The sequence below is a fragment of the Symphalangus syndactylus genome, chromosome 10 (genome assembly GCF_028878055.3).
Source record: "Symphalangus syndactylus isolate Jambi chromosome 10, NHGRI_mSymSyn1-v2.1_pri, whole genome shotgun sequence".
In the NCBI taxonomy this organism is placed as follows: domain Eukaryota; kingdom Metazoa; phylum Chordata; class Mammalia; order Primates; family Hylobatidae; genus Symphalangus; species Symphalangus syndactylus.
In genome coordinates this window covers 99,969,440-99,989,281 of record NC_072432.2, presented here as the reverse complement: position 1 = coordinate 99,989,281, position 19,842 = coordinate 99,969,440, and the positions used below count along the sequence as shown (strand labels likewise).

The 19,842-nt window shown below is 37.9% G+C and overlaps 1 protein-coding gene across 3 annotated transcripts in view; it reads right to left on the bottom strand.

Annotated features, from left to right (window-relative positions):
• The window catches only part of PIK3CB (phosphatidylinositol-4,5-bisphosphate 3-kinase catalytic subunit beta), a 187,817-nt gene that overhangs the window by 13,653 nt on the left and 154,322 nt on the right, over nucleotides 1-19,842 (bottom strand). For all 3 annotated transcript variants that reach the window (XM_055295261.2, XM_063610702.1, XM_055295262.2), the window contains 3 exons: nucleotides 16,176-16,354; nucleotides 15,229-15,338; nucleotides 13,538-13,616 (listed from right to left, as the gene is read on the bottom strand). In XM_055295261.2, coding sequence (XP_055151236.1) covers nucleotides 13,538-13,616; nucleotides 15,229-15,338; nucleotides 16,176-16,354 — 368 coding nt within the window. The remainder of the gene's footprint in view (nucleotides 1-13,537; nucleotides 13,617-15,228; nucleotides 15,339-16,175; nucleotides 16,355-19,842) is intronic.

Genomic DNA, 19,842 nt, shown 5'->3' with positions numbered 1-19,842 from the left:
TAGCTGGGATTATAGGCGCCTGCCACCATGCCTGGCTAACTTTTTGTATTTTTAGTAGAGACAGGGTTTCAGCTTGTTGGCCAGGCTGGTCTCGAACCCCTGATCTCAAGTGATCTACCTGCCTCGGCCACCCAAAGTGCTGGGATTACAGGCATGAGCCACCGTGCCCGGATGAAAAGTGCTTTTAAAAAAGCATACCCCGTTTCTACTAAATCAAACATTTAAAAATGAAATAAATTCTACAACACGGGGATGGCAGCTCCATATCCTTAGTCTAAACAGGTATATAGCAAGTTATCTGGCTTTAAAAATTTGTTTTACAACTTGTATATATTCATGGGGTAGAAGTGCAATTTTGCTACATTGATATATTGCACTGTGGTGAAGTCAGGGCCTTCAGTGCATCCATCACTGTAGCAACACACACTGTACCCACCAAGCAACCTGCCATCAACCACCCATGCCATCCCTCTAAGTCCCCACTGCTCATCAACCCACACCCCGCTTCTATGTGTATATATTATTTAGCTCCTACTTATGAGTGAGAATATGTGGTATTTATCTTTCTTATCTCTGATTTTGACTCTGACACAGTGACCAAAGTCTGAGTAGTACTTTAGCCCATGGCTTCCAAAGGAGAAAAGTTTAAATCTTTTACCTAATGCTTGCATTATTTCCACCTTCTTCCTCCAACCCTCTGAGATGCTAACACCACTATCATTAAATAACTTTTGTATAGGTCTCCTAAAAGGGAAGTAGGCCAGATGTGGTGGCTCACACCTATAATCCTAGCACTTTGGGAGGCCAAGGTGGGTGGATTCCTTGAGTTAAGGAGTTCAAGACCAGCCTGGGCAACGTGGTGAAACTTTGTCTCTACAAAAAGTAAAAAAGTTAGCCAGGCGTGGTGGCAGGTGCCTGTGGCAGCTACTCAGGAGGCTGAGGTGGAAGATCACCTGAGCCCAAGGAGTTGAGGTTGCTGTGAACCGTGATTGTGCCACTGCACTCCAGCTGGGGTGATACAGTGAGACCCTGTCTCAAAAAAAAAAAAAAAAGTGGGGGGGATGTAAAATGTAAACTTCATTAGTGTAATTCAGATATGAAGTCTTAATGGAGGCAACTGTCAAAAAATTGATTTCACATGTATTTGTTGGGGTAGAGTAGGGGTGTGCAGAGGACTGGCAAATCTACCCACGGCCAGATAGGTTTACATGTAGCCAGCCAATAAGATTTGCTTATTACTTGTTCACCAAAGGAGGTCAGGGAGTCCTAACACATCAGTGTCTTACAAATGATCTACGTTGACATGAAAGATATCAAAAGAGTATTTTGGAACATCATAGAAAAATGAAAACGAGCAATATGCATTTTCATTCATGCAAACATGGCACTGTTACAAGTACTAAAACGGTAATGTATAGAAGGTACCTCAAGACTTGGGATTGACCTTAAAAGAGTGTGTGCTACATGACCCACTTTAACCTAAACAGCTGGCCGAAAGAAAAAACAAACAAAATAGAAACATTGGAGCACATATATTTATAGAAACAGTAAAAAAGGTTTGGTGAGAAAAAGGTATCAGTTTGGAAATTAACTTAAAAAAAATTAAAGTCCTTCATTTTTTAAAAACATGGGGTCAAAGTACAAAAAGTCAGCAAAGATCCCACTGGACAGACAAGTTCCTTTTTCTTCACACAATGCTTCCCATCAGCTAGACACTAGTTTATTTCCAGCACTCCCACATGTGGTTGCCTCCCATTGTCTGAGGTCACAATGAACTTCATTTGATGCTAAATATGCTTTACATTTAGATATATAAAATCAAAACTAAGAGAGAATAACTTGGTTGGGGTTTTCAATTAGGCTGATGGAACTAAGAATGCCAGGAAACAGTCTTTAGCTTAGCTTTTCATAACTAAATGAGGCTCATCATATGGCCTGAATCTACTATTAGCAAAGGAGACCACTGTGAGGCTTCTGTGCTAACCTTGGAAAGAACAAATGAGTTACTAAACTTCAGCTTAAAGTTTCCCTCCTTTTTTGTGGGATCAGTCAAGTAAAAACATATTCCTGGGGGTTTACTTTATATAGGAGGAGTTGGTAAACTCTTCCCAGAATGAGCCAGATAATAAATATTTTAGGCACCACAGACTAAACACTCAACTCTGCAGTTGCAGCATAAAAGCAGCCATACATAACATGTAACCAAATGGCTGTGTGCCAATAAAATTTCATTTACAAAAATAGGTAGCCCAGGTCCAACTGGGTTTATGGTCCTCAAGCAGACAGTTTATTCTAATGACCTATTCCCCTTATCTATGCAGTATACCTTATGAGTGTTTGAAAAACTTGCTATCAGTTCAAAGCTACTAATTCTATTTTTACACAGCTGCATTAGAAATTCCTCCTAATTTAAAAGAAAAAATCTGTCATCTGTGGTAGCCACAGTGTCCTTTTTAGATGAATTATGATCTCTTTTCTTTATTCTAATCACATCTACAATCCCAAATTGCTTTTTCTACCTTTACACTACTGGAAAGTGTAACTTGGAAAAACCTAAAAATAAAAAATTATTTCTTTAAAAAAAAAAGGAAATTTAGGTATTTTAGGCACCATTATACTTTGATAAACAAAGAGTAGTACTAAACATGTCTTACCACAATTGTTTTCTCACTTAGCCAGACTGGTAAAATAATAAGCAGACATTAATTTAGAGTCTGACAGTCCTGGATTTGAATTTAGCTCTGCCATTTAATATTTCTGTAACGTTTGTTTAAAATCTCTAGCACTTTAATTTTTAATGTGTTAAAAAGAAATAACATAGCCCCATAGAGTTGTAAGCCTATATATTACTTAAGAGAAGAACTTAATACAATGCCTGGTTCAGTTAATAAACAGCAAGGGTTGCAAGTTTTAAAAATATATATACACATATGTTTCATAATCAACAGAATATAACTGAAACTTAAGAAATTAATCAGGAGATATTATAATCTCGCAGGAACAAAGTCGATCACAAGTCTAACCATTCCAGCAACCTTGTAGACTAAGTAGTTGTAGATACTAAATCACATTAAAAAAATGATAAAGTCCAAAGGTTTTATAAATAGGTGTGGTTAAAAAAGAAAGAAAAAGAGACCTCTAGGTTCCAAAAATAGAGATTTCTCACAGCAGTGGCTCAGGAAGTTAGACTTGGCTGACATTTCAATGCCCACCAAAAACAGTCACGGACTTAGGCCCATGAGGTAGGATCTGGACCCGACAAAGAACTGTTAAGAATAACACTCAAAATCCTAAGGAAACTGAACATTCGAACAAAGGATTCTTAGCAAAGCAATTTTACTTCTGCGCAGAGGGGTGCCTCCTTGGCCAGTTGCCATGAAAGCACACCTGAACAAAGGGGCACAAGAGCCTTTATTCCTGACGCAAGTCCTGCCCCTGCATTCTTTCCCCATTGGCTGGGGTCGGGTCGTACAATCTAAACTACTCCCGGTTGGCTAAACATTTGAATTTTCTAGATAGGGTGGGCATGTTAAGAAAAAGTGGAGAGGAAGGGTAAGGGGTGTCTGTAATGAGCTAAGAAAGTTAGTCCTCTTTCTAAATAAGGAAAGGAATGTGAGCTGGTACTGATAACGCTTGGTACTGTGGTGCACCTGGGCATCTAACAAAGGCAAAAAGGAAAAAAGGAAAAAAAGGAGAAAAAAAGTGGGGGGGTTCTATAAATTAACGAATAAAAGATTGATCAGATTATTTGAAGAGGAACCTCATCATATCCCACACTACACAAAGCTGAGGTCTGGGAGGACTGGAACTCGAAATATCTGTTCATTGATCAGATGATGTGGCATTTAAGTTTCCCATCTACCCCAGAAACTGGGTGGGCAAGAAAAAAAAGTTTCACGTAAGTGCAAAAATTCAAGCCTTCCCACACTCTCTTATGAGATCTAAATATAAACTATCTATGAGGTGTGATGGTCTGAAGGCAGGGAGTTAACATAAAAACTGGTTGATCGTGTGTACAGGCCTTTGGCAACAGCTCAAACAAAATACAAACTCATTTTTAGAGATCTATTCACAACCCAGGGAGCAAAGGACCTTTATAGAAAACATGATATCCATCAATAATGAATTCAAAACTGAGTATTATTAACTATATAAGGAAATGAATAAAGTCACGCAGATAAATGAAAAAGTAATATCCCAAGAACTAAAAAAGAACAATCTGAAAGAGACTTTAGGCTGGGCGTGGTGGCTCATGCCTATAATCCCAGCACTTTGACCTGGGAGACGGAGCCAGGTGGATCACCTGAGGTCAACAGTTAAGAGACCAGCCTGGCCAACATGGTGAAACCCTGCCTCTACTAAAAATACAAAATTAGCCGGGCGTGGTGGCGGGTTCCTGTAATCTCAGCTACTGGGGAGGCTGAGGCAGGAGAATCGCTTGAATCCGGGAAGTAGAGATTGCAATTAGCCAAGATCGTGCCACTGCACTCCAGCCTGGGTGACAGAACGAGACTCCGTTAAAAAAAAAAAAAGACAGAGAGAAAGAGATGAAAAAGAACAGAAGTCTAAGCAGAAAAAAAATACAATACAGGAGAGCAAACATTGTTGCAGAGATAATTAATGAACTGGAAAAGAATAAGAAATTACTAAGAAAAGTCACATAAAGATATGAAAAGACTCAGCCTAGTCTCAACGCCAGAGCACACAGAGACTTGAGTAAAACTGTTATAACAATAAGATATGAAAAGATAGAAAATATGGAAGGTTAAGAGACATAAAGGAGAGAACAGGAAAGTTTAACATAAATCTACTAGAGCTGCAGAAAAAGACAATGACAGTGGGAGAACTGCAATACTGAAGGGAGCGTTCAAAGTTTTTAGAAACTAAAAGATGTGACTTCTTTGAAAAGGCACAATGAAAATGGTGATAAAAAAAGAAATAAAAAGAAATACACACGCACAGATTGTACTGCAGACACTAACGGCAAACAGAAACTTTTTGATGCACTAAGGTGTAAAAAAGACATTACTTACAAAGAACCAATAACTAGACTGAGAACAGACTTTTTAAAAACCTAGACTAGAAGATAAATGAATAATATCCTCAAGCCTTCTGAGGAAGCAGTCAATTTGGATTTCAAACTTCTACAGCCAAATGATATCAAACTCTGAATATCTACTTTTCCATAAAAGCAACAAGAATACTGACAAAAATTGTCGAAATCAACTATTTTAGAGTTCTGAAAATAAAACAAAGGCTTGCAGCAATCCAGTAAGTGTTTATTTAAAACACATACACACACACACACACACACACACACACACCCCAACTTGAATCTGTTTTGTTTTATCATGGCCTAGTCCCAACCCCCTTCCCAGTTATGTGGTAGCCTTGACAACAAACAGCCCACAATCATGGTGAATGCATGTCTGACAGCCACTAGAGGAAAGAAAAATGAAGTTGGAGCTCCTTCACAGGCTGATTCCCACAGAAATGTCATTCTTTGGCCTCTTTGGTAGTTTCCAGGAAGATCCCATTTATAATACTATGTTTATTTGACCTGACTCAGACCTCACCTAGCATGAACTGCCTTTTTCCTGGGGAGTTTCTCAAAAATACTCAGAGGCATCTGTTTAACATTGTAGCTGTCCTGGGGGTAAATAACAGTTGGGGGAACCAACAAGCTAACTGAAAGCTTAAAAGGAAAAGATAGGTAATTATATGTCCATATGGTGCATTGAAAAGCTCCAAAATTACTGGTAGGAATCTAGAAGGCCATGTGCATGGATACTATTGTGGATTCCCAGGTCTGTGTACATGCAGAGGAAAGAGTTTACAAGGTCCTGGCTCTCAACTATGGCTAACTTTGGGGCTTGGTGAAAGCAGAAAGTTAGGGCTAAGGCACAGTTCTGAACTACCAGGCTGACTGTTGAAGGCATGACCCACCATGCACATTAAGTGCCTCAGCAGACTGGAAGAGGGGTGGATTCCAGGCATTTAAGAAAATCAGGTCAACCATTAGCTGACCAATAAACTAAGTAAAGACATCAGTGACCACATATGACAAAAAATATAAACTTTACATAATTAGTTCAAAAAAGCCACTAAAATAAACAAACAGCCACAACAACAAATCCTGAAGGGAGAAGGAATCTGAGTTTCAGAGTTGTAAAATTATTTAAAGTGAACAGTTTTTGGCAAAAAGTATGTGACATACAAAGAAACAAAAAAGCATGGCACATATACAGGAAAAATGCATACAATGAAACTGTCCTTCGGGAAACTCAAAATTTGAACTTATTACACAAAGATTTAAAAATCCCTATTTTAAACATGTTCAAAGAACTAAAGGAAACCATGTCTAAAGAACTATAAGGTTGGGGGCGGTGGCTCACACCTGTAATCCCAGCACTTTGGGAGGCTGAGGCAGGTGGATCACCTGAGGTCAGGAGTTCGAGACCAGCCTGGCCAACATGATGAAACCCTGTCTCTACTGAAAGTACAAAAATTAGCCAGGAGTTGTAGTGGCCGCTTGTCATTGTCCCAGCTACTTGGGAGGCTGAGGTGGAGAATCACTTGAACCTGGGAGGTAGAGGTTTCAGTGAGCCGAGACCGTGCCACTGCACTCTAGCCTGGGCAACAGAGCAAGACCCTATCTCAAAACAAAACAAAACAAAACAAACTGTGAGAATGATTTATCAACAAAGGAAGACTATCAATAGATAGAAATTATTTAAATGAATCAAACAGAAATTCCAGAGTTGAAAAGGGCAATAACTGAAATTTTAAAATTCACCAGGTAGGCACAACAGCAGATTTGAGCATAATAAAAAATTGGCAAACTTGAGGATAGGTCAACTATCTAATCAGAGAAACAAAAGAAAAATAATGAAGAAAAAAGAACAGAGCCTTAGAGACCTGTAGAACACCATCAAGCATAGCAATAAATGCATAATGGCGTTTAAGAAGGAGATGAGAGAGAGAGGCAGAAAAAACATATGAAAAAATTATGGCTGGAAACTCCCCAAATTTTATGAAAAACAATAATATATATGTCCAGGATGCTCAATTAATTCAAAGTAGAATAAACTCTAATAGAAGTAGGCATATTATAATCGAACTGTCAAGAGCCAAAAATAAAGAGAATCTTGAAAGGAACAAGAGAGATCTGACTCATCACTTACAAGGATCTTAAATAAGATTAACAGCTGATTTCTCATTAGAAACCAGGGAAGCCAGAAGAAAGTGGGATGACATATTAGACATGCTGAAAGAAAACCTATCAAGTAGCAAAATTCTTATTCAGAAACAAAGGAAAAATTAACACAATCCCAGATAAATGAAAAGAGAGAAAGAACAAAGGTTGGAGGATCCATTCTCCCTGATTTCAAAACTTATTATTAAGTCACAGTAATCAAAACTATACATAGGGACAGACATATAGAATTGAACTTAGAGTTCAGGAAAAAATCTTCACATGTACAATCAATTGATTTTTGACATAGATGCCAAGATAATTCAATGAAGAAAGAATAATCTTTTCAACAAATGGTGCTGAGACAACTATACATCTAAATGGAAAAGAATAAAGTTGGATTCCTACCACACACACTATTTAAAAATTAAAGTGAACAAACAACCAGAAGAACATATTTGCAAATAATTTAAGAAGGGTCTAGTATATAAAATATATAAAGAATTCTTATAACTTAGCAATAAAAAGACAAATAACCCAATTTACAAATGAGCAGAGGATCTAAATAGACATTTCACCAAAGAAGGTATACAAATAACCAACAAGCACATGAAAAGCTGCTCAACAACATTAGTCATTGGGAAAATGCAAATTAAATCCACAATGAGATAACAACTCAAACCTACTAGGGTGGCTATAATAAAAAAAGATGGACAATAACAAGCGTTGGTGAGAATGAAGAGAAATTGGAACCTTTGTACATTGCTGGTTGGAATGTAAAATGATGCAGCTGTGTGGGAAACAGTTTGATAGTTTCTCAAAAAGTTGAATATAAAGTTAACATCAGTTCCAGTAATTTTAATCCTAGGTATTTACCAAAAGAATTTAAAACACAGATTTACTCAAAAGTTGTACACAAATGTTTATAGCATTAACTGTGTACATTTATCTATGTAGAGTTTTATAGCAGTTATTGTAATAGCAAAATAGTGAAACCAATCAAAATATTCATTAACTGATGTATGGATAAATAAAATATGGCACATCCTTGCAAAAGAATATTGTTTGACAATGAAATGAAATACTGGTTACTGTTAAAACATGAATACACTTTGAAGCCATTACGCTTAGAGAAAGAAGCCAGTGACAAAGGCCCCATATTGTGTTTCCATTTATATAAAATGTCCAAAAAAGGTACATCTATAGACAATTAATTAGTGGTTGCCTAGAATTGGAGTGGTTTCAGGGAGGGGGTTGGGGTAACAGCTAAAGAGTGCAGGGTTTTTGAAGGGTTGATAAAAATGTAAAATTAATTGTGGTGATGGTTGCACAACTCAGAAAATGCACATAACCACTGAAATGTACACTCTAAACCAGTGAATTGTGATATGACAATTATACTGTATCCCAAAAATAATAAACAAAAACTCCATACCCAGCTAAACTATTATGCAAGATTTTTTTTTTTTTTTTTTTTTTTGAGATGGAGTTTCGCTCTTGTTGCCCAGGCTGGAGTGTGCAATGGTGCCATCTCCACTCACTGCAACCTCCCCTTCCTGGGTTCAAGAGATTCTCCTGCCTCAGCCTCCTGAGTAGCTAGGATTACAGGGATGTGCCACCATGCCTCGCTAATTTTGTATTTTTAGTAGAGACGGGGTATCACCATGTTGGTCAGGCTGGTGTTGAACTTCTGATCTCAGGTGATCCACCCACCTTGGCCTCTCAAAGTGCTGGGTTACAGGCGTGAGCCACCATGCCCAGCCTTACTCAAGATTGAGGGTAATATAAATTCATTTTCAGACAAAACCCAGAGTGAGGGAGTATGGTACAAAAAGCAATGGTGAATAAAGAAATATTTAAAATTGTATACAAGAAATTCTAGTAAAAATGTTCACTGTAACAACTAATACAAGGAGTTGTTAAATATTAGTTAAAATATAAGTGGTAGAATTTATCCTAAAGTACCTATAATGATCAAGAAGAGGGCTAAGTTATGGATTAATTTTGGAATTTGTTAAATCTGGCTGGGCATGGTGGCTCACGCCTGTAATCCCAATACTTTGGGAGGCCGAGGCGGGCGGATCACCTGAAGTCGGGAGTTCAAGACCAGCCAGACCAACATGGAGAAACCCCATCTTACTAAAAATACAAAATTAGCCAGGCATGGTGGCACATGCCTATAATCCCAGCTACTCGGGAGGCTGAGGCAGGAGAATCGCTTGAACCGGGGAGGTGGAGGTTGCAGTGAGCCGAGATCGTGCCATTGCACTCTGGCCTGGGCAGCAAGAGGGAAACTCTCGTCTCAAAAAAAAAAAAAAAAATTTGTTAAATCAAATATGCAGTTTAAAAACTTAAGAATATTCCCTAAAATAAATAATGTAGTATATAAAGATTCTATATAAGAGCTGGGTATGGTGGCACATGTCTGTAATCCCAGATACTTGGGAGACTGAGGTGGGAGGATCGCTTGAGGCCAGGAGTTTGAGACCAGAGAGAGCAACATAGTGAGACTCTGTCTCTCAAAAAAATTTTTAAATGAACCAGGCATGGTGGCATGTGCCTGTAGTCCTAGCTACTCAAGAGGCTGAGGTGAGAGGATTGCTGGTACCCAGGAGTTTGTGGCAGCAGTGAGCTATGATCATGCGAGTGCACTCAAGCCTGGGTGAGAGTGAGACTCCATCTCTAAAAAAAATTTTTTTAATAAGTAAGAATTTAAAAAGTGTTTTATAGAAAGGGAAAATGAAAATTTAAAACCCCTATCAATCCAATAAAAGGAAATAAATGAGAAAAAAGACAAAAACAAGGATGTGAATATAAAACATACAATAAGATAGTAGAAATAAATAAGTATATAGTAATCACAATAAACAATTAAAATTTCCTAATAAAATACATTCATATTGGAGTAAATCCATCCTCACAAAAAAATTCAACTATATGCTATTTACAGGAGACAAATATAATATAAAATGAAATAAAAGTTAAAAATAAAAGATACAAAGGTAAATACTAACCAAAATAAAGCTGGTATACAAATGTCAATTTTGGACAAAACAGACTAAAACAAAATTACAAGGGATTAAGAGGCATATTTCTTAATGATAAAGGAGGGCACAGAGGCTCAAAGAAACCAAACCTTGTACAGATTTACAAATATAAGATCAATGCTTGAGGCCAGTAGTTCGAGACCAGCCTGGCCAACATGGTGAAATCTCGTCTCTACTAAAAGTATAAAAATTAACCAAGCCTGGTGACCCGTGCCTGTAATCCCAGCTACTCGGGAGGCTGAGGTACAAGAATTGCTTGAACCCAGGAGGCAGAGATTGCAGTGAGCTGAGATCCTGCCACTGCACTCTAGCCTGGGTGACAGAGTAAGACTCTGACTCAAAAAACAAACAAACAAACAAAAAAAGAAAAAACAAATATAAGATCAAGATAAACAAAAACTGACAAGATTGCAGGCAGGCAATGACAAATGTCAATTATAATAGGAGGTTATAACATACCTACGAAGTGACAAATCAAAACTGAAGTTTAATGAGAATATAGATCTGAACATATACTTGATACAATAACAACACAATAAAATTAGAAATCATAGAAAGAACAAAGAAGTATGCCTTTGGAAATTAAATTTTATTTATTTATTTATCTATTTATTTACTGAGATAGGGTCTTGCTCTGCTGCCCAGGATAGTCTTGAACTCCCAGGTTCAAGCGATCCTCTCACCTTGGCCTTCCAAAATATTAGGATTACAAGCAAGAGCCACTGTATCCAGCTATAATTTTAAATAGTTCAGGAGTCAATAAGATAAAAATAGAAATTATGAAATATTTAGAATTTATATACTGTTTGATATATTATGAAAGTACATAAATATTTCCATTTTAAAAGTTGAGTTCTTTTTTTTTTTTTCCTTTTTTGAGATTAGGGTCTCACTTTGTCACACAAGCTGAAATGCAGTAGCGTGATCTTGGCTCACTGCAGCCTTGACCTCCTGGGCTCAAGAAATCCTCCCTCCTCAGCTCCCAAGTAGCTGGGACTATAGGCACATGCCAACATGCCTGGCTTATTATTATTATTATTATTATTATTATTTTTGTAGAGACAGGGTTTCACCATGTTGCCCAGGCTGGTCTCAAACTCCTAAGCAAAAATGATCCGCCTTGGCTTCCCAAAGTGCTGGGATTACAGGCATAAGCCACTGCCCCCAGCCAAGAGTTCATTTTAAAAAATGAGAACAGAATAAACACAAAAGTAAAAAAAAAAAAAGTAATAACTGATAAAGTAGGAAACAAACAAAAAAATCAACAAAATTAGAAGCCCAGTTGAAACCATACTAATAAGGAAGCAAATCTCTAATAATACTAACAATAACTGCATATAAAAAGAAGAAAAGACCAGGGGTGGTGACTCACGCCTGTAATTCCAGCACTTTGGGAGCCCGAGGTAGGCAGATCACAAGGTCAGGAGTTTGAGACCAGCCTGACAAACATGGCGAAACCCCATCTCTACTAAAAATACAAAAATTAACCGGGCGTGGTGGTGGGCGCCTGTAATCCTGGCTACTCACGAGGCTGAGGCAGGAGAATCTCTTGAACTCAGGAGGCGGAGGTTGCAGTGAGCCGAGATCGCACCACTGCACTCCAGCCTGGGTGACAGAGCGAGACTGTCTCAAAAAAAAAAAAAAAAAAAAAAAAAAAGGAAGAAGAAAAATATTAGACACAGCATAGTACAGATTTTAAAATTACAAGAGGATGTTATAAAAAATATGTGGTAATAAATTTGAAAACATTGATGAACTGGACTATATCTTTGTGTATAAATCTCTGTCTACATTTCCAATTTTAAGGTAAATTGTGGAAATACTGGATATAAAGAATATAAATAAACTTCATACATTAAGGTTCATATTAATTTATAATAGTATATAAAAATACCTATATTTTTGTTGCTTCAATAGCACCCTAGACTGGATTATCATTTAAGAAAATCTTTGCTAGGATATCCAGTTGTTCTTTTTTTTTTTTTTTTTTTTTTTTTTTTTTTTTTTTTTAATTTTTTGAGACAAAGTTTCACTCTTGTTGCCCAGGCTAGAATGCAGTGGCAGGATCTCGCTCACCACAACCTCCACCTCTCAGGTTCAAGTGATTGATTCTCCTGCCTCAGCCTCCCGAGTAGCTGGGATTACAGGCTCCTGCCACCACATCCTGCTAATTTTTTGTATGTTTAGTAGAGCTGGATTTCACCATGCTGGCCAGGCTGGTCGTGAACTCCTGACCTCAGGCAATCCACCTGCCTCGGCCTCCCAAAGTGCTAGGATTATAGGAGTGAGCCACCGTGCACGGCCCAGTTGTTCTTATAATCTCTACTTCTTAATTGGAACTGACAATTTTCATATTAGTTTTTTGTTTTTGTTTTTGTTTTTTTTTTTGAGACAGAGTCTTACTTTGTCATCCAGGCTGGAGTGTAGTGGTGCAATCTCTGCTCCCTGCAACCTCCACTTTCTGGGTTTAAGCGATTCTCATGCCTCAGCCACCAGAGTAGCTGGGAGTATGGGCATGTGCTCCATGCCTGGCTAACTTTTGTATTTTTAGAGACAGGGTTTCACCATGTGGGCCAGGCTGGTCTCAAATTCCTGACCTCAAGTGATCTGCCTGCTTTGGTCTCCCAAAGTGCTGGGATTACAGATGTGTGCCACCATGCCTATTAGTTTGTTTTTATACCTTTTATAAAATGCCTTTTCACATCTTTTCCTTATGTTCACTTCTATGGGCTCTTTAAATATTTACCCCTTGTTCTCTTCATTGTGAATACAATTCCCAGTCTGAGGCTTGATTTTATGTTTCCTTTTTTCTGTCACCACACCACAAACCTCTTCTGCTCACTATCTACCCCTATTGATGGTGGCAAGCTAAAAACCTGAGAATGCATCTAAACATTTTCCTCTCTTTTCCCTTGGTAGGTAGAGAAATGAATGTCCCCGGACTAAGTAAAAAAAGGCACAGGACTTTCTCTGGCCTTGTCATTGCCATGATCCACAGTCCATCTTTCAAAAGCATAGGTTGGAATGTAACTCTGGCTGTCTGTCCAAGCCTTATTAAAGTTCAAACCTATTCCTTCTTTCTGGAATTTCAGTCACATGTGTAGTTTTAAACTGAAAAAGTTTAGGCAAGACAACATATTTGAAAGTACATTGTAAAGTGCTATATAAATATTATTATGAACAACTAAAATTAAGAACAACAGGGAAGGAATTAACAAGAAATTCTAGATATTTTGCTGTCGGAAGACTACAACATGAGACCAAAAAAAAAAAAAAAAAAAAGACTAGATCTCACCGAAGATCCAAACCAGCTTCTTTCCAAAGTAAATCCATCAAGCGCAACATTTGGAGTGTCAACATATCCTGTCGTAAATCTAAGGGAAAACAAACTGCTTCATTACAAGTGCTTTTCCTTTTATGCCTTGTAACTCATCAATTCAAGACTAACTCAGAATTAACTAAAAACATTAACAAATGCTGTGATAATATTTTCACTAATTTTATAACAAATATTACACTCTTTGGATAGCATGTCCCTGTGACATTATTTCAGACATTAAAAGATTTTTTTAAATTGTTTACCATGTGTAAGTTACATCCTATTGAATATAAGCATAGCCTCAGAGAACTTTTAAGATTTTCCTTCCTTAATTATATTCTACTTCCTGAGGCTGACAGCTGGCCCTACTTCTCCCATGAGGCAGTGACTTTCTGCTTGCTATTCATAGGAGATTCACTGTGCAAAGCACAGTCACTTACTAGAGTTCCGAGAGGATAACACATGGGTTCAGGGATACTAATTGTATGCTGTAATACTGTTTGTATTACACTGTATGTGTATTACATTAATTACATGGCTAATTTTTTCCTTCTTGCTTGCTTTTACCACTACACGGAGAGTTCTTAAGAATCACATAAGTAACTGCATCATGAGGTCACAAAACTGTAATGGTTGAATTTATTATCATGTCTAAGGGTATTTTCAGGGAAGAGAGCACATGAAACTAGTGACATCCACATAATGACATTTGTATGGTCAAGTGACATTAAATGTTTAGCAAAACCCTATGAGTTCTTTTTAAGTTGTAAGCACATATTCTGATAAGCACATTTGCTTATGTTATCTCAATTCCTTTTAATAACCCTGACATACAGATGCTATAATCCTCATGGATATGAAAAACCTGAAGCCCAATCAGTTTTCTGTGACTTGTTTGTGGTCACATAACTAACAAGTCACCACTGCCTATTGGCTGGTGTGATTACTTCAGAGGCATTTCCTTTACACATTTTGGGTCTGTTACGTACATCCATCAAAATACAAAACTATGGCAGCAAAATCAATACTGCTATCACTGAAACACGATGTATGAATATATTACTGAAAATATCCTTGCCTGGGCACGGTGGCTCATGCCTGTAATCCCAGCACTTTGGGAGGGTGAATCACTTGAGCTCAGGAGTTTGACACCAGCCTGGTCAACATGGTGAAACCCCATCTTTACAAAAAATACAAACAGTGAACCAGGTGTGGTGGCGTGTGCCTGTAGTTACAGCTACTCTGAGGGCTGAGGTGGGATGATCACTTGGGCCTGGGAGGTGGAGGTTGCAGTGAGCCAAGATCGTGCTATTGCACTCCAGGCTGGGTGACAGTGAGACTCTGTCTCAAAAAAAAAAAAAAGTAAAAATAATAACTTGTATTTCATAAGCTTTTTAATCAAAGGAGTAGGCACATTCTGTATTTTGTAAGGGGAAATAAAAGAAGGTTCATTAGGACAGTGTATTTAAGTGAATGGTATAAATAATTTTATAAGAGGGAAAAAAAGGCATTTAGGACATGTTCAATTTGACTTTATGACCATTAATAGCTACCTTCCTGGCTGCAAACTGTTACACACTTACACTATACATCACCTTTCAGATAAAGCAAAATGGCAACAAATGAAAAGTTCTAAGAAATCTGATGTTAAAAATCTCAGTACTTACCATCACCATTTTTAAAAATCACTCCAACTGAATCCTCACCAAATACCTTGTTATTGTATACCAGCCACAAAGGCTTCATTTTGGAATCCATGTATTTGCACTTTTCAACACTGAAATCAAGTGGGGAAAATTAGTCAACTTCAGTGTAATGATACAGATGATTATAATTTTACCACTATATACTAGGCTTGGGAAAACTCCTCACCTATTCCTGTCAGGTCTGCAGAAGAGTCAGACTTAGAGGAGTCCCACTTGGTAGAAAAGCAACCATGAGGACAGCCTTGGGTGGCATATACTAATGCCAGATAGGCTGGATTCAAAACCTAAGATTGGCCCTTCTCACCTTCTCCACTTAACATTCCTCCTCTCGTTCCCTTTTATTTGCTTAACTTTACATTATTACATTTAGTGAATAAAAAATTAGTACAAATCATTGGATTAAAATTAGAACTATTTTGAGACCATTCTTGATTTCTTAACAAGGGATTCATTTGAATACTGATAGTATACTGAATACAGACTATTATTTTCCATTATTACTTCTGTAGGGAATGAGAAAGTGAGAAATAAGTTGCCAAATTCACTCAAGACAAGATTTCATTTTAAAATAGGAAAATCAATCAGTAAATAATTTACTATAGTTTGCAACATTTTGCTTATTAGGATTGTCAACTCTTAAAAATCAATAATATAGAAAATAAATTTAATTACATATAATTGAAATATAAATTCATTTGTAATAACTTTCACTAAATCCACAGGTAAGTTTAGCTGATAAGCATACATCCTATTGAATATAAGCATAGCCTTGGAGAACTTTTAAGATTTTCCTTCCTTAATTATATTCTACTTCCTGAGGCTGACAGCTGGCCCTACTACTCCCATAAGGCAGTGACTTTCTGCTTGCTATTCATAGGAGATTCACTGCGCAAAGCACAGTCACTTACTAGAGTTCCGAGAGGATAACACATGGGTTCAGGGGTGACTGCAGGTCAGACAGGGCTTCCCGGTAAGCACTCTGTTTTAAACAGGTATGCATGGCCTCCTTCCCTTTGGCTCTGTTTAACTTCACGGCATTCAGTTTTATTAAACTATTTAAAGTTTTTAACTTATTGAGTGCTTCAACCTGAAAAATAAGTTCCCCACACCAAAAATTCATTTGACTAAAAGTAATACAATATCATGTGATCATATCAATCAATAACACCTGCTCCCAACATAGACCCACAAACATACACACACATAACCAGCTGAAGTAAAAATAGTGTCTGACTAGGGCCAGGCGCAGTGGCTCACGCCTGTAATCCCAGCACTTTGGGAGGCCGAGGCGGGCGGATCACAAGGTCAGGAGATCGAGACCATCCTGGCTAACACGGTGAAACCCCGTCTCTACTAAAAATACAAAAAATTAGCCGGGCGAGGTGGCAGGCGCCTGTAGTCCCAGCTACAAGGGAGGCTGAGGCAGGAGAATGGCGTGAACCCTGGGGGGCGGAGCCTGCAGTGAGCAGAGATCGCGCCACTGCACTCCAGCCTGGGTGAAAGAGCGAGACTCCGTCCCAAAAAAAAAAAAAAAAAAAAAAAAAAAAAAAAAAAAAAAAATAGTGTCTGACTTATGAAAAGCATTTTACATACAATAAACTTATTTTTAACAGTTGTTATAGCATCATTTTCAAACTTTCTTTAAACCTTTTCTTAAACAAAATCTTACAAATTCGAGAAAAGCAGACTTAGATTATGGGTACTTAAGATAAATGTGGGCCAGGTGCGCACTATGGGTACTTAAGAAGATAAACGTGGCCCAGCACTTTGGGAGGCTGAGGCAGCTGGATCACTTGAGGTCAGGAGTTTGAGACTAGCCTGGGCAACATGGTGAAACCCCATCTCTACAAAAAAAAAAATACAAAAATTTGCCGGGCATGGTGGCACTTGCCTGTAATCCCAGCTACTCAGGAGGCTGAGGCATAAGAGTCGCTTTAATCTTGGAGGTGGAGGTTGCAGTGAGCCAAGATTAAGCCACTGCAGCACTCCAGCCTGGGTAAGAGAGTGAGAAACTGTCTCAAAAAAAAAAAAAAGAAAGAAGAAGATAAATATGAAACTTAAACTACTCAAAATTCTGCAATTCATTATATAGTAGAATTTGAGACATCACTAACCTAAACCAGTCCATTTGGCCAACTTCATAGTATTAGAGAAAAACCTATGTAGAAGTAACTGAGGTTCTTGCTATTCAACCATAATATCTACTTCTTGTCATCACTCTTGTATGATATCTCAATATATTCTATTTCCATTAACAGCATAGCTAGAATGAATTATTTTATAATAAAGTGTGAATATAGACATACTATTTGTTATTTAAATCTAAATCACTTGTTTTTATAATAACTATGGCCATCAAAACTTATGCAAGTAAAAAAAAAAAACTTATGCAAGTAGTACAAGGTGTATCAACAATGGCCAACTAAATCAAAACCATTATGTTTAAAATTCAACTTTAGGCTGGGTGCGATGGCTCATGTCTGTAATGCCAGCACTTTGGGAAGCTGAGGCAAGTGGATCAGTTGAGGCCAGGAGTTCAAGATCAGCCTGGCCAACATGTAGAAACCCCCTATACAAAAAAATACAAAAATTAGCCAGACACGGTGGTGTGCACCTGTAATCCCAGCGACTCAGGAGGCTGAGGCAGGAGAATCACTGGAACCTGGGAGCTGGAGGCTGTAGTGAGCCAAGATCACACCACTGCACTCTCTAGCCTGGGCAACAGAGTGAGACTATGTCTCAAAAAATAAATAAATCAGGGTCAGGTGCAGTGGCTCACGCCTGTAATCCCAGTACTTTGGGAAGCTGAAGTGGGCGGATCACTTGAGGTCAGGAGTTCAAGACCAGCCTGGCCAATATGGTGAAACCTCTTCTCTACTAAAAATACAAAAATTAGCCGAGCGTGGTGGCGCACACCTGTAATCCCAGCTACTAGGGAGGCTGAGGCAGGAGAATCGCTTGAATCTGGAAGGCAGAGGTTGTAGTGAGCCAAGATCATGCCACTGTACTCCAGCCTGGGTGACAGAGTGAGACTCCATCAAAAAATAAAATAAATAAATAAATAAGAATAAATAAAATTCAACTTTCATTTAATAACTGAGGGTCTTTTATGTCATAGTACATAAAATTCATAACAACTTCAGCCACGCATAAAGAAGGAGCATCTTATTTTATATCATTAAAACTGGAAAAAACAAATGTTAAAAATAGAATTAAAAAGTATACTGTATGTAACAAGCATATAAAATATGTATATCACAAATATAAACAATGTGGCTTGAAATTCCATGAACAAGAGATTTAATTAATAACATGTTTTCATTTTTGAATTCTGCTTCTATGCAAGGAAACCACTAAGACTATGTAGGGAGATGAATTCAAGCATGCAGTTTCCACAGAGGCTGAGACCTTGCTCACAGGAAACTAGGAAGGACCTATGCAGCTTGATGATAAAATTGAGACGGCTGAAACTTGCCAAGTTAGCCATCTGTTAAAACCACAGATCACTCTACTTCTCAACAGTTTCAGGAGCTGTACAAACACTGGTGACAAGGCAACCAGATAAAAACTGGGCTAAGCAAACAGGAACTTTTTAGAAGTATGTGAAATTTGAAACTTCTTCCATGTCTGTACAGTTGAAAGTTTTCATGCTCCATCTCTAATTGTGTTGATATCCACACTTCCTGGAGCAGTGTCCTGGATACCCCACGGACATAAGTCTAATACTTTAAGTGTTTCAACACCTTGTCCTTTTGTAAGTTTATAGTAATAACAAGAACAGCTATGTACAGGGTAAAGTCTTCCTCTCACAATTCATCAATCAAAAAAAAAAAAAAAGGAGTTAGAATAATTTGTTCATACATATATCATCCTTTTATTGTCTTTAACATCAAGCTGAGGCTCCAAGAAAATATGCAGTGTGAAAAATGGTTATATGACGACATTAAGCAAGTTATGACTAAGTATGGCCTAACAGGCTTTGGCAGAAAATTTGAATTTTACTCAGAGTGCAATGAAAAATTATTGAAGGGATTTTAAAAGGGAAATGATGTAATACAATCTACTTCTTTTTTTTCTTTTTTTGAGACAGGGTCTTGCTCTGTTGCCCAGACTAGGGTGTGGTGGTACAATCAAATCATAGCTCACTGCAACCTCAAATTCCTGGGCTCAAGCAATCCTCCCACCTCCACCTCTCAAGTAGCTGGGACTACAGTTGCAAGCCACCTTCTAATTTTTTCTAGAGATGGGTCTCACTATGTTGTGCAGGTTAGTCTCAAACTTCTGGGCTCAAGTGATCCTCCCACCTTAGCCTTTCAAAGTGCCAGGTTTTCAGGTGTGAGCCACTGCAGCTGGCCACAGTCTACATTTTTAAAATGTCACTTTATCTTCTGTGTACAGAATGTGGGGGGAGATCTAGGAAGGAAAACCAGGGGTACAATTTAGGAAGTTAATGAAGAAGTCCAGTGGAAAAAGAACAGTAGCTTGGACTAGGATGGTAGCCATGAACACAAGGGAAATAGGCAGAGATGTGAGATATATTTCAGGGTTCTATGAAATTCAGAGGATTAATAATAT